General features: G+C 49.0%; 2 protein-coding genes across 2 annotated transcripts in view; both read left to right on the top strand.

Annotated features, from left to right (window-relative positions):
- The window catches only part of LOC138604830 (uncharacterized), a 7,085-nt gene extending 6,003 nt beyond the window's left edge, over positions 1-1,082 (top strand). The window contains exons 5-6 of the mRNA XM_069676836.1: positions 1-16; positions 146-1,082. The exon at positions 1-16 is cut by the window's left edge and continues 152 nt beyond it. Coding sequence (XP_069532937.1) covers positions 1-16; positions 146-253 — 124 coding nt within the window. The 3' untranslated portion in view covers positions 254-1,082. The remainder of the gene's footprint in view (positions 17-145) is intronic.
- A 5,048-nt stretch (positions 1,083-6,130) lies between these two features.
- Positions 6,131-12,932, top strand: vps37c (VPS37C subunit of ESCRT-I). The gene is made up of 5 exons (XM_069676829.1): positions 6,131-6,604; positions 7,049-7,158; positions 9,987-10,158; positions 11,699-11,781; positions 12,125-12,932. Exons 2-5 carry the CDS (start codon positions 7,066-7,068, stop codon positions 12,824-12,826), a joined length of 1,050 nt encoding a protein of 349 aa, XP_069532930.1. The 5' UTR covers positions 6,131-6,604; positions 7,049-7,065; the 3' UTR covers positions 12,827-12,932.
- Positions 12,933-13,354: the final 422 nt, after the last annotated feature.

Below are 13,354 nucleotides of genomic sequence, written 5' to 3'. Positions count from 1 at the left end.
CGGGGAGGTGCTGGTGGTCAGTGAGCTGCTTTCATCACGTCTACAGACAAAACAGATCATGAGAGTGACTCAGTGCCGAAGACGTCGTGCACATCCTGAAACAGTACATTTAAACATTTAACCTGCGTCTCTTTGTGTCCTGCAGGCTCACAGCTGGAGTGTGACCCTGCTGCTGCTGCTCTACGACGCCGGAGCTGTGTTCCTGCACTGCCTCCTGTCTGTGTCCGCCCTCAGAGCGCTCAAAACAGACTAACACACACACACACACACACACACACTCACACTGTAAACTACTGCTTATCTGTACCATTGAAGCTTGTTCCACAGGTAGTTGCAAACCAATTGTTTAAAGTGTTGCACTGGCAGATCTCTTTGGAGCATTGGGTGATATTGAGTGAGTTTTTATCCTACAGATCAGTGACTGCTTATAAAGATGGCCGCCGCGTCTCCACCTCCTCTCGTTGTACAAAGCCTTAATCAGAGGAGGCGGGCTTTATGACCTACTCTGCAGCCAGTCAGCAGGGGGCCATAGAGAGGTTTGAGCTGTCATGTCGGCCATCTTTTTATGCAGTCTGTGGTCCTCACATCACAGAGAGAAAAAAAAAACATATTATTAAAATTAAAGCAGCAGTGTGTATGCTTTAGGGACCTCTAGTGGTGATCTTACAGATTGCCGCCAACTGATAAGATAAGATAGACTTTATTGATCGACTTGTTACAACAGCTCAAAGTCAAAGACAGGCTAACACAAGTGATAGATAAAAAAATGCAAGGACAAAAAGACAATAATTAATATCTGCTTCCTTTAGGCCTGCAGAAAACCGGCAGGGCCTTTAAACTTTAAAATTCCTCTTGAGAGCAACTCTTAGTTTTGTCCTTCTGGGCTACTTTAGAAAAACAGGACGCATCATGTCTGACTGCGTGTCAGAGGAGCTGCTCCTCAACCATACACACTGGTCCTTTAATTAGCACACGAATAAGTGATGAAATATTGTAATGAGATATAAAAAGAAAATGATTGATTCAATAAATGTATTCATGGATTAAACCACCAAACTGAGTTGATTTGTTTGCCTGGTTAGTGCCTGTGACACAAGTCTGATCATACATGTCAATGATGTGATTAAAGCTGAAGTGATGTCCTCTATCAGTGCAGAGCTCCTGTGTTAGTGTGACAGTGTGATTGTGAGCGTGTAAGTGTGAGTGTGTAAGTGTGAGTGTGTCAGTGTGTCAGTGTGAGTGTGTCTGGTGAGTGTGTAAGTGTGTAAGTGTGTAAGTGTGAGTGTCAGTGTGCAAGTGTGTCAGTGTGAGTGTGTCATGGTGAGTGTGTAAGTGTGTGAGTGTGTCAGTGTGAGTGTGTCAGCGTAAGTGTGTCAGTGTGAGCGCCAGTGTGAGTGTGTCAGCGTGAGTGTGCGAGTGTGTCAGTGTGAGTGTCAGTGTGAGTGTGTCAGTGTGAGTGTGTCAGTGTGAGTGTGTCAGTGTGAGTGTCAGTGTGAGTGTGCGAGTGTGTCAGTGTGAGTGTGTCAGTGTGAGTGTGCGAGTGTGTCAGTGTGAGTGTGCGAGTGTGAGTGCCAGTGTGAGTGTGTCAGCGTGAGTGTGCGAGTGTGTCAGCGTGAGTGTCAGTGTGAGTGTGTCAGCGTGAGTGTCAGTGTGAGTGTGTCAGCGTGAGTGTCAGTGTGAGTGTGTCAGTGTGAGTGTCAGTGTGAGTGTGTAAGTGTGAGTGTGCGAGTGTGTCAGTGTGAGTGTGAGTGTGTCAGTGTGAGTGTGTCAGTGTCAGTGTGAGTGTGAGTGTGCGAGTGTGTGTGTCAGTGTCAGTGTGAGTGTGCGAGTGTGAGTGTCAGTGTGAGTGTGCGAGTGTGAGTGTCAGTGTGAGTGTGTCAGTGTCAGTGTGAGTGTGCGAGTGTCAGTGTGAGTGTGTCAGCGTGAGTGTGCGAGTGTGTCAGTGTGAGTGTGTCAGCGTGTGTGTGTCAGTGTGAGTGTGCGAGTGTGTCAGTGTGAGTGTGTCAGCGTGAGTGTGCGAGTGTGTCAGTGTGAGTGTGCGAGTGTGAGTGTGTCAGTGTCAGTGTGAGTGTGCGAGTGTGAGTGTCAGTGTGAGTGTGTCAGCGTGAGTGTGCGAGTGTGTCAGCGTGAGTGTGTAAGTGTGAGTGTGTCAGCGTGAGTGTGTCAGTGTGAGTGTGTCAACGTGAGTGTGTCAGTGTGAGTGTTTCAGCGTGAGTGTGTCAGTGTGAGTGTGTCAGCGTGAGTGTGTCAGCGTGAGTGTCAGTGTGAGTGTGCGAGTGTGTCAGTGTGAGTGTCAGTGTGAGTGTGCGAGTGTGTCAGTGTGAGTGTGTCAGTGTGAGTGTGTCAGCGTGAGTGTGTCAGTGTGAGTGTGTCAGCGTGAGTGTGTCAGTGTGAGTGTGTCAGTGTGAGTGTGCGAGTGTGTCAGTGTGAGTGTGCGAGTGTAAGTGTGTCAGTGTGAGTGTGTCAGTGTGAGTGTGTCAGCGTGAGTGTGCGAGTGTGTCAGTGTGAGTGTGTCAGTGTGAGTGTGTAAGTGTGAGTGTGCGAGTGTGTCAGTGTGAGTGTGCGAGTGTGAGTGTGTCAGCGTGAGTGTGTCAGCGTGAGTGTCAGTGTGAGTGTGCGAGTGTGAGTGTGCGAGTGTGTCAGTGTGAGTGTGTCAGTGTGAGTGTGTCAGTGTGAGTGTGTCAGCGTGAGTGTGTCAGCGTGAGTGTGCGAGTGTGTCAGCGTGAGTGTGTAAGTGTGAGTGTCAGTGTGAGTGTGCGAGTGTGTCAGTGTGAGTGTGCGAGTGTGTCAGTGTGAGTGTGTCAACGTGAGTGTGCGAGTGTGTCAGCGTGAGTGTGTCAGCGTGAGTGTGTAAGTGTGAGTGTCAGTGTGCAAGTGTGTCAGTGTGAGTGTGTCATGGTGAGTGTGTAAGTGTGCGATAGTGTCAGTGTGAGTGTGTCAGCGTAAGTGTGTCAGTGTGAGTGTGCGAGTGTGTCAGTGTGAGTGTGTCAGCGTGAGTGTGTCAGTGTGAGTGTGCGAGTGTGACAGTGTGAGTGTGCAAGTGTGTCAGTGTGAGTGTGCAAGTGTGTCAGTGTGAATGTGTCAGCGTGAGTGTGTCAGTGTGCGAGTGTGACAGTGTGAGTGTGCAAGTGTGTCAGTGTGAATGTGTCAGCGTGAGTGTGTCAGTGTGAGTGTGCAAGTGTGTCAGTGTGAGTGTGAGTGTGTAAGTGTGAGTGTCAGTGTGAGTGTGCGAGTGTGTCAGTGTGAGTGTGTCAGCGTGAGTGTGTAAGTGTGAGTGTGTCAGCGTGAGTGTTTAAGTTTCAGTGTGACAGTGTGAGTGTGCAAGTGTGTCAGTGTGAATGTGTCAGCGTGAGTGTGTCAGTGTGCGAGTGTGACAGTGTGAGTGTGCAAGTGTGTCAGTGTGAATGTGTCAGCGTGAGTGTGTCAGTGTGAGTGTGCAAGTGTGTCAGTGTGAGTGTGCAAGTGTGAGTGTGTAAGTGTGAGTGTCAGTGTGAGTGTGCGAGTGTGTCAGTGTGAGTGTGTCAGCGTGAGTGTGTCAGTGTGAGTGTGTAAGTGTGAGTGTCAGTGTGAGTGTGTCAGTGTGTGTCAGTGTGAGTGTGTCTGTGTCAGTGTGAGTGTGTCAGTGTGAGTGTCAGTGTGAGTGTGTCAGCGTGAGTGTGCGAGTGTGTCAGTGTGAGTGTGTCAGTGTGAGTGTCAGTGTGAGTGTGTCAACGTGAGTGTGTCAGTGTGAGTGTGTCAGCGTGAGTGTGTCAGCGTGAGTGTGTCAGCGTGAGTGTGTAAGTGTGAGTGCCAGTGTGAGTGTGTCAGTGTGAGTGTGTTAGTGTGAGTGTCAGTGTGAGTGTGCGAGTGTGTCAGTGTGAGCGTCAGTGTGAGTGTGCGAGTGTGTCAGTGTGAGTGTGTCAGTGTGAGTGTGCGAGTGTGTCAGTGTGAGTGTGTCAGCGTGAGTGTGTCAGCGTGAGTGTGTCAGTGTGAGTGTGTCAGTGCGAGTGTGAGTGTGTCAGTGTGAGTGTGCGAGTGTGTCAGTGTGTGTGTCAGTGTGAGTGTGCGAGTGTGTCAGTGTGAGTGTCAGTGTGAGTGTGCGAGTGTGTCAGTGTGAGTGTGTCAGCGTGAGTGTGTAAGTGTGAGTGTCAGTGTGCAAGTGTGCGAGTGTGTCAGTGTGAGTGTCAGTGTGAGTGTGCGAGTGTGTCAGTGTGAGTGTGCGAGTGTGTCAGTGTGAGTGTGTCAGCGTGAGTGTGTCAGCGTGAGTGTGCGAGTGTGAGTGTGTCAGTGTGAGTGTGCGAGTGTGTCAGTGTGTGTGTCAGTGTGAGTGTGCGAGTGTGTCAGTGTGAGTGTCAGTGTGAGTGTGCGAGTGTGTCAGTGTGAGTGTGTCAGCGTGAGTGTGTAAGTGTGAGTGTCAGTGTGCAAGTGTGTCAGTGTGAGTGTGTCATGGTGAGTGTGTAAGTGTGCGAGTGTGTCAGTGTGAGTGTGTCAGCGTAAGTGTGTCAGTGTGAGTGTGTCAGTGTGAGTGTGCGAGTGTGAGTGTGCGAGTGTGTCAGCGTGAGTGTGTCAGCGTGAGTGTGCGAGTGTGAGTGTGTCAGCGTAAGTGTGTCAGTGTGAGTGTGTCAGTGTGAGTGTGCGAGTGTGTCAGCGTGAGTGTGTCAGTGTGAGTGTGCGAGTGTGACAGTGTGAGTGTGCAAGTGTGTCAGTGTGAGTGTGTAAGTGTGAGTGTCAGTGTGAGTGTGCGAGTGTGTCAGTGTGAGTGTGTCAGCGTGAGTGTTTAAGTTTCAGTGTGAGTGTGTCAGTGTGAGTGTGTCAGTGTGTGTCAGTGTGAGTGAGTCTGAGTGTGTCAGTGTGAGTGTCAGTGTGAGTGTGTCAGTGTGAGTGTGTCTGTGTCAGTGTGAGTGTGTCAGTGTGAGTGTGTCAGTGTGTCTGTGTCAGTGTGAGTGTCAGGGTGAGTGTGTCAGTGTGAGTGTGTCAGTGTGAGTGTGTCTGTGTCAGTGCGAGTGTGTCAGTGTGAGTGTGTCAGTGTGTCTGTGTCAGTGTGAGTGTCAGGGTGAGTGTGTCAGTGTGAGTGTCAGTGTGAGTGTCAGTGCTGTGGTTTGCTGCTGTCAGACCATCTTTTAAATAAAGCTCTGATTCACTGACAGGTAATGTTCACCATATTCATCTTTAAATAAGAAGAATAAAGCATAGTGTTTGTTTGTGTAAGGAGATTCAGCCTGCTGAGAGGATGAATCTCCTTACATAAACAAACACTATGCTTTACTATGCTTTTTCATCAGGCCAGGAGATCCATCTCCATCCATCTTTAATAATTGTAGCTTGTTTTATTCTTATTTGATCTTAAATTGTTGCTGTTTTGTTTGTACAGGAGTGATGTTTGTGTTTGATGCCTGGCTGCAAATGAGGCGTTTTTATCTTAGTTTGACTTAAAGTTAATAGTTTAGAGTTTAAATGTTTAACTTTGCAGGCTACAAACGACTTCACACATTAAGAAGCTACTATACTATATGTAAAAGTTAACAGATGGAGAAATCGGTTTTTTACTACTATACTACACTACATGGTTAATTTTCTCATATACTAAACCTGCTTATCTTATTGACAGAAATTAGAATCATTCAGATCAGGTGGATTTTTACTAGATGTCTCATTAGAACCATCTTAGCTCTCATGAACAACCTAGCTAAGCTAAGCCTGGTTCTATATGTCAGCCTGCTCAGTAACTACACAGAGGTCCTTTATTCTCTCCGGCTGTGACTCAGCGGTCCTGCTCTCCACAGAGAGCTGCTGTGAGCACAGAAAGAGCATATTTAGTTGCTGGCATTTGAATTAAACACAGAAGTTTAGCAGCATACTGGCAGCCGTACATGGAACATTACCGTCACATAGGGGTTTCCCTTATATCAGCTGAGACCAGGACCGCACCATTACCCCACTGTGTAGGGTACACCAGCGGGAAAACGGGCCCAGCTTAAACAATGACAGAGGTGAATAAGTAGGCAAACAGCAAATATTCACAGACTGTTGTAACTATAAATCAGGAGTGCGTTACAGTTCACCAGTGTTGTGTCACAACATTTTAGTTTAGTCTGAGCACCCCCTCAAACCACGGGACGTGGATTCTTCCTAAAATGGCGGCGGTTTCTGTCAGTGTAGAGTGAAACTTTGCTATTTTAGGCGCACATTTAGTCGATTTTTGACCCATTCCACGGACTGCAGTCGTCTGATTATTGAAGTAAGCGTTACTAGAACACAGACAGGTTATTTTTTTATCGCCGGAACCGAACGGAGTCGCTCAGGGCTCCGGTTTTGGCCGCCAAATCGCTGGGCTTCCCTCGAAGTTGACGGTGGCTGAGTGCCTGACATTGCGATCATACCGACTGTTGTTGTCGCCAGATTGCTCAACGCGGAACCGTCAGGTGAGGTTGGACGTCGGCCGAGTAGCTAGCTAACTCACCGGCCAAAGCGCGTGGAAAAAAGACTGTGCGGGGTTCTGGTTGATCTGGATCCAGACTGTGCGGGTGTGAGATCCTGAGGACGTGTCACGTCAGCTGTCAGTGAGATAAAGCTGAGGTGTTGGATGTCACCAGCAGTCAGGCTGAGTCTGGTTTGCTAGCATCGTGTGAGTACCAGCTGATTTCACTATTTTTTTGCGTCTCTGTCACCAGTGTGTGGGTTAACTGCTGGTTGTGTTTGTGGCCTACAGTCACTCACATCCACAGTATCACTATAGTAACTAACAGGAAGTCATTACTTCTATTATGCTAGCTAGCTGTTAGCCAGCTGTGTGCTAAATATTCTAATTTAAACGTGTTGCAGTCCCTTGTATTGGTTAAAAATGAGTTATTATCTCCCACTGTGTTACATTGTGGTGTGTTTATGAACAGAGAGGCAGCAGGTGACGTGTTGTGTTTAGGTTGGACCTGTTTCTTGATGAGTCACTGACTAATGTTATCTAATCACTGTTAGAAACATTAAAACACAGAAGTTAGGCCTTTCACTGCCCACTTTCTGTTTCCAAACATTGTTTTTTCCTCTTATTTCCTGGTTCCTTCATGACGGACAGCCATCCTGGCAAATCAAATGGAGAAGCTTCAGGACCTGAGCCAATCAGAGCTGCAGGAGCTCCTGGACACGCCAGAGAGGGTGGAGTCTATGGCTCTGGAGTCTGACGAGGTAAAAATGATCCTTCACTTTCCATTTGGCTGCCATGTTTGAAAGGAAGCATTGTCCGACTTTCTGAGAGGCTCAGAAGTCAGCAGCGCTTAAACTCACTTTGACTTTGCCTGGTTAATCCCTTTTTTGGCTCTCACATCCAAACAAGTGTCTGAGGACAAGGGAGGAGACATACAGCCGATGTAGTCACTGCTGTTTATTGTGTTAAGAGTCCATTTAGAAGCCTTCAGCTCTACAGGTACAAATAAAGGAGCAGTCAGGTGAGGCCAAGAACAATAAGGGAATGGCTGTGGATGGTGTTACGTCATAAAACAAACAGAACAATACATCCTCTGAACCCGTCATATTTCATACTGACTTTCAACATGTGCAAAGAGAAATCGGCTAAACAAAAAGAAGCCTGGAAACTCAACACTAACCTGTAAATAAGAAACACCTGAGCAGCCACTCATAACTCCTGCTGTTCATAAATCGTGACATGACCAGCGTTTGGTGCAAAACCTAAAGTGAGATAATTGTAACCAAAACAATCCTCATGTTGTTGTTTCATCAAAACAGAAGCGTACACACACACACACACACACACACACACACACACACACACACACACACACTACACTACTATTTGTAATGGCTGCCACAAGCAAATACTGTTTCAGAGTACAGAGAAGAACTGCTGTCAGGTGAATGATCATGTGACCATAATAAGGACCACCTGTGTGGTGGTGAATGTAACGTCAAAGACAGCAAAACGTCAGCGTCAGTGTTTGTCCAACAATAATCTGTTTCTCCACACTATCGGACAATGACCACATTTTATTTTGAAGGGAAAAATCAAAACTCTCAAACTGCTTGATTTTTGTAACAAACAGTCCAAAACCCTGAAAGTGAAAATAAACAAAGATATCCTCGACTTAGAGAGCAGCTGATAAAACAAGACAACACAACATAAATGAGCTTTCTCAGACGTTTTCCATGAAGACGGAAAGAAGACGAGGAGTGGGCCTATAAGAGGGAATGTCTGTGTGCATCTCGACAGTCTTAATTAAGTAAGCAGTCCTATATTAACAGGAGTGCATGTTATCCTTCCAGACCTGAGGCTGTTCAGCTTCACCTGTTTCTCTTATTACATTATTACAATCCTCAGCAGCAGACGTTTTACCTCTCTGCCAGTGGCTGAAACACTGCAGCCTGAGCTTCTACGCACACCGAACGGCTTAATAAGTAACATAACTACACATGACAGCATCGAGCTTCTCCGGCAGCTGTGGAAGGGCTGGTTAAGCTAGCTTGTTTATAGAAACGTAGTTGTTACAGTCTCTGAAAAATAACCTTGTTAACCTTGATAGAGAGAGCGAGAGGAGGGAGGATCGTAATATAATAGTTGATGTTGTAGATAATCGAATAGAATATCTTTTTTCACAGGAAGCTCTGAGATGATTGAAGCTGTCACTGGTTCATGTCCGTCTGATCTGCTGGAGAGAAACTCCCCACAGCACATACAGCAGCACCACAGTAATGATAAACTGTGCAGACGCAGCACAGTGCACAGTCACTCATTAACCGCTGACAGTATCAGAAGTCAGTGAGTGACAGACATACAGTCATAAACCCCGCCTCACTCACTGATTGGTCCCATGTGTGAGCGTGTCAGGAGGTTTATATATTAAGAGTAAACACTTCAGACTCTCCCGTGGTCGGCAGGACGCTGTTCACACTGCTGCTGATGGAGAACACCAGGCTCGTGTGACATGACTCTAACATGTTGGTCACTTTAAGTGTTCGGAACAGGACCATGAAGAATATATGTCACAGCTAGGATTTTTCAATTCGATTCACAAGGTCCCGATCCGATTCACAATCGATTTGGTCAGGCAGGTATGTCAGTTACAGTATTAATGCACCTCTAACCTGGTGCATTATTATGGTGCAGAATGTTTAATGTTTACATTAAGAATTGAGCCCAGAGAAGTTACATCATGTACTTTTTAATTAACAGGACCAACACACAGCAGCAACACAATATTAGTGACGGCTCATGAACCTTTTCCCACTCTGAACATCTGGCTCATGAGTATGATTAAACCGGGGTTCAACCTGCGCGAGATTTGGCCACGAGATCTCACAGCGCGAAGAACAAACCCACATGAGACTCCTGTGAGGACGCTGATGATGGATTAGATGGTAGAAATTCACCTCCAAATCAAACGATGTCAGGTGTTTAATAACTGTACGTAATATAACCTGTCACCATAATGAATATTATTTAAATCCTGCAGCTTTTGTGTCAAACTTCCAGCACAGCAGGCGACTGACTTTAACGTGTTGTAACAGAGATGTAAAGGTTGGTGCAGCTCTCTCTCTGCACACAGTCACGACGTCCTGTATCAGACGGCAGAGGCTCTGATACTCCGACTGGTGGTTTCACATTCATACGAAATCCCACAACACAAGACAAACACGTCCAGCAGAGCCTCGCTCATTTCAAAGACATGACTATTCACCAACACTAGTATAATACATAAAACACGCAGCTGTTGGACTCATGAGTTAGAGATGCTCTTTGCTTTATCAGTAGAACATGAGGTCTCACACACACACACACACACACACACACACACACACACAGTTACTATGATGATATCTGCACATGGCACGTCTGACCCCACAGGATCAAACCCCACTGCAAGGACACATTAACCCCCCCTACATGTGCAGCTGTACACACGTCTGTGATGTAAGTGCTGAGGTCTGACGTGTGTGTGTGTGTGTGTGTGTGTGTGTGTGTGTGTGTGTGTGTGTGTGTGTGTGTGTGTGTGTGTGTTCAGATCCAGAACATCCAGCTGGAGAGAGAGATGGCTCTGGCATCGAACCGCAGCCTGGCCGAACAAAACCTGGACATGAAGCCACGTCTGGAGTCACAGAAGGAGCTGCTGGTGGAGAGATACTCTCAGCTGGAGGCCATCAGAGAAAACTACAGACAGCAGTGCTCCCTCAGAGGTAGGGGGAGGAGGGGGAGGTAGACCTGTTAGACTTTAAACCGGTGACCTCTGACCTGTGTGTCTGCCTGTCGAGTAGCTGGAGCAGAAATCTGTTGCATCAGATAGGACGGTTTTCCTGCAGTCTGTCAGATGGAACATGCATCGTCTTCACGCTGGTCGATCAGAGTCAGGAACATTCGCGTTAAACAATCAAAGCAGTTTGGCAGCAGGGAAAGATTGAGTTAAAAACACAGTCAGCTGCTCGCCTGAAGGACGGGCAGGAGTTCTCCTCACACAGACATCCTGCTGGCTCCCTGTACGACACAAACTCTGACCTTCACTTATTCAAAGGTTTTCATTAAAGCTTCATGTGACTCCGTACTGCTAAAGCGGAACAACACCATGGCTGGCCTGTTAGCTGTTTGTCATACATTGATGTATCTGTGGCGGCCCGTGCAGAGAGTCAGGACTGTTGCTGGCTCCCCTCGCAGAGAAGACAGGTTGTATTACGTCACCTGGTTCATGCCGTTCTCTCGGCTCGGGCTCTCCCTAACACGGTGTGGGCGAGACAACAAATAGAATCTGATTCTTTGATAACTGAGCGTCTGCTCGCCCCCGCTCCAGCCCCACCCTCTCGCCCAAATATGGTCACTTCTGTTTCCAAGAAAACAAGATGGCGACGGCCGGGATGGTGAACTTGAGGCTTCATTTATGCAAATCAGAAACGAATGCGTGATTCACACAGTCTGTGGGTAAAACAAAGAGGGCTGATGTCACTTCCTGTCGAGCTCTGCTCCCAGAATGCAGCCTGTTTACGAGGGATGGGCATCTGAAGGCGGATCAATATTTGAATATTCTATTAAAAATCTGATATCTGGTGAACCTCACTACAAAATATAAAATGTGGCGCACAGCCAGGTGAACTGAACCGGTCATCTCTCTCTCTCTCTGTCGCTCTCTGTCTCTCTGTCTCTCTGTCTCTCTCTCTCTCTCTCTCGCTCTCTCTCTCTCTGTCGCTCTCTGTCTCTCTCTCTCTCTGTCGCTCTCTGTCTCTCTGTCTCTCTCTCTCTCTCTCTCTCTGTCGCTCTCTGTCTCTCTGTCTCTCTGTCTCTCGCTCTCTCTCTCTCTGTCGCTCTCTGTCTCTCTGTCTCTCTCTCTGTCTCTCTCTCTCTCTCTGTCTCTCTCTGTCTCTCTCTCTGTCTCTCTCTCTCTCTATGTCTCTCTCTCTCTCTCTGTCTCTCTCTGTCGCTCTCTGTCTCTCTGTCTCTCTCTCTGTCTCTCTCTCTCTCTCTCTCTGTCTCTCTCTGTCTCTCTCTCTCTCTCTGTCTCTCTCTCTCTCTCTCTCTCTCTCTCTGTCTCTCTCTCTCTCTCTGTCTCTCTCTCTCTCTCTGTCTCTCTCTGTCGCTCTCTGTCTCTCTGTCTCTCTCTCTGTCTCTCTCTCTCTCTCTCTCTCTGTCTCTCTCTGTCTCTCTCTGTCTCTCTGTCTCTCTCTCTCGCTCTCTCTCTCTCTCTCTGTCTCTCTGTCTCTCTCTCTCTCGCCCGCTCTCTCTCCTCCTCAGACGGGATGGTGGGTCAGGTGTCTCCGGAGGCGTTTTTCTCCAGACTACAGACAGAGGGCAGCAAAACGGAGGCGGAGTCAGAGGTCAGAGCTGTTCAGCATGATTACACACATGCACGCACACACACACACACGCACACACACACAGAGTCACACTGAGAGTACACAGATCAAACACACCTGACCACATTATCACCTGTACTCATGATGTACTCTCAGCCTCTGCAGCTCAGCAGGTGGAGACAGAATGCTGCACCAGACCCCATTCACAAAGAAGCACATTTTACCTATACCAGCCTGTTAATGTGTGTGTGTGTGTGTGTGTGTCTGTGTGTCTGTCTGTGTGTGTGTGTGTGTGTGTGTGTGTGTGTCTGTCTGTGTGTGTGTGTGTGTGTGTGTGTGTGTGTGTGTGTGTGTGTGTCTGCAGGCCCTAGCAGATGAGTTTCTGGAAGGTTCTCTGCCATTGGACTCCTTCCTGGAGCGCTTCCTGTCCCTGCGCTCCCTCGCTCACAGGAGGCGCGTGCAGATAGAGAAACTGCAGGAGATCCTGCGACAGCGGAGCGAAGGCAATCCCCCCGCCATGACATCATCAGCTGGCATCAGCCAGGACCCCACCCCCTCACCGTGGAATCAGCCGACAACAACATCGACGACCACACATCAGCCAAGCTCCGCCCCCCAGTCCTCGCAGCACTCCGCCTCCTCGTCTGCAGGGGGCGCCTCCGGCCTCCCTTACAGCCCCTACCCCGTCTCCTCCTCCAACCCCCCCTCCGCAGCGGCAGCAGGCTCCGGCCCGACCAACCCCCCCTCACAGTTCCCTCCATACCCGAGCTCCAGCTCACCTTTCACCCCTGCGGGGAGCTTCTCTGGCCCCCGGCCTGCCTTCGGGCCCCCGGCATCAGCCGCCTGTCCCTACCCCACCCAGCCCTCCTTCCCCGCCCCCCACCCAGGCTCGGCGTTTGGCCAGTACACCCCCAGCCAACCCCAGAGCGGCCCCGCCCCCTACCCGGCCTCCTACAGCTACGGGGGCTACAGCTACCCGGGCGGGCCGGCCTACTCCAGCTCTCAGTCCCCCACAGGGAGGCCCCTGTACAGACCAGGGTACGGGGTCCCTCAGCCCTACTCCTGAGAGCTCCGCCCCCTCCTCCACCTGTTCTTCTTCTCTGCCCCCTCCTCCCTAAACACCCCCCCCCCCCCCCTCGTCTTTTTACCTTTTCTACCCCCCCCCCCCAGAGTCAGAGGTCTCTCGCTTTACTTCTCTTTGTTGCACTATTTCTCTCTCTCTCCCTCTCTCTCTTTCTCTTTCTCTCTCGCCCCCCCCCCCCCCCCCCCCCCCCCACACTAGTCTCAGGTTGTTGTGTTTAAAACACTTGTATCTGACCCTTCATACACTCCACCGCCGTGTTATCTGTGTGTGCGTGTGTGTGTGTGTGCGCGCAATCAGAGAGTCCTTACACACACTGATGACACACACACGAGCAGAGTGTGTCACGCTGTGTGTGTGTGATGATTAAAGTTAAAGTGGATGGTGCTGAGTCGTGTCTGTCAGCTGCTCCATCAGCTCCTCCACACTCTGTTGTCATAGCGACCTGTCAGGTGGAGTGACACCTGTCAGGTGGAGGTGGTGCGGCTCTTTGCTCCCCCTGCTGGTTGCTCT

The sequence above is a fragment of the Semicossyphus pulcher genome, unplaced genomic scaffold (genome assembly GCF_022749685.1).
Source record: "Semicossyphus pulcher isolate SPU_LCO1_2020_fin unplaced genomic scaffold, fSemPul1.0.p SCAF_27, whole genome shotgun sequence".
Classification (NCBI taxonomy): domain Eukaryota; kingdom Metazoa; phylum Chordata; class Actinopteri; order Labriformes; family Labridae; genus Semicossyphus; species Semicossyphus pulcher.
The sequence above is the reverse complement of the archived record's forward strand: the minus strand, read 5'-3'. Positions and strand labels throughout refer to the sequence as shown.

Excerpts from the sequence above, each read along its gene's own strand:
- vps37c (XM_069676829.1), top strand. The coding sequence starts at position 7,066 with ATGGAGAAGCTTCAGGACCTGAGCCAATCAGAGCTGCAGGAGCTCCTG. Across the intron at positions 10,159-11,698 it reads ACAGCAGTGCTCCCTCAGAG|ACGGGATGGTGGGTCAGGTG; the intron begins GTAGGGGGAGGA and ends TCTCCTCCTCAG. Across the intron at positions 11,782-12,124 it reads AAACGGAGGCGGAGTCAGAG|GCCCTAGCAGATGAGTTTCT; the intron begins GTCAGAGCTGTT and ends GTGTGTCTGCAG.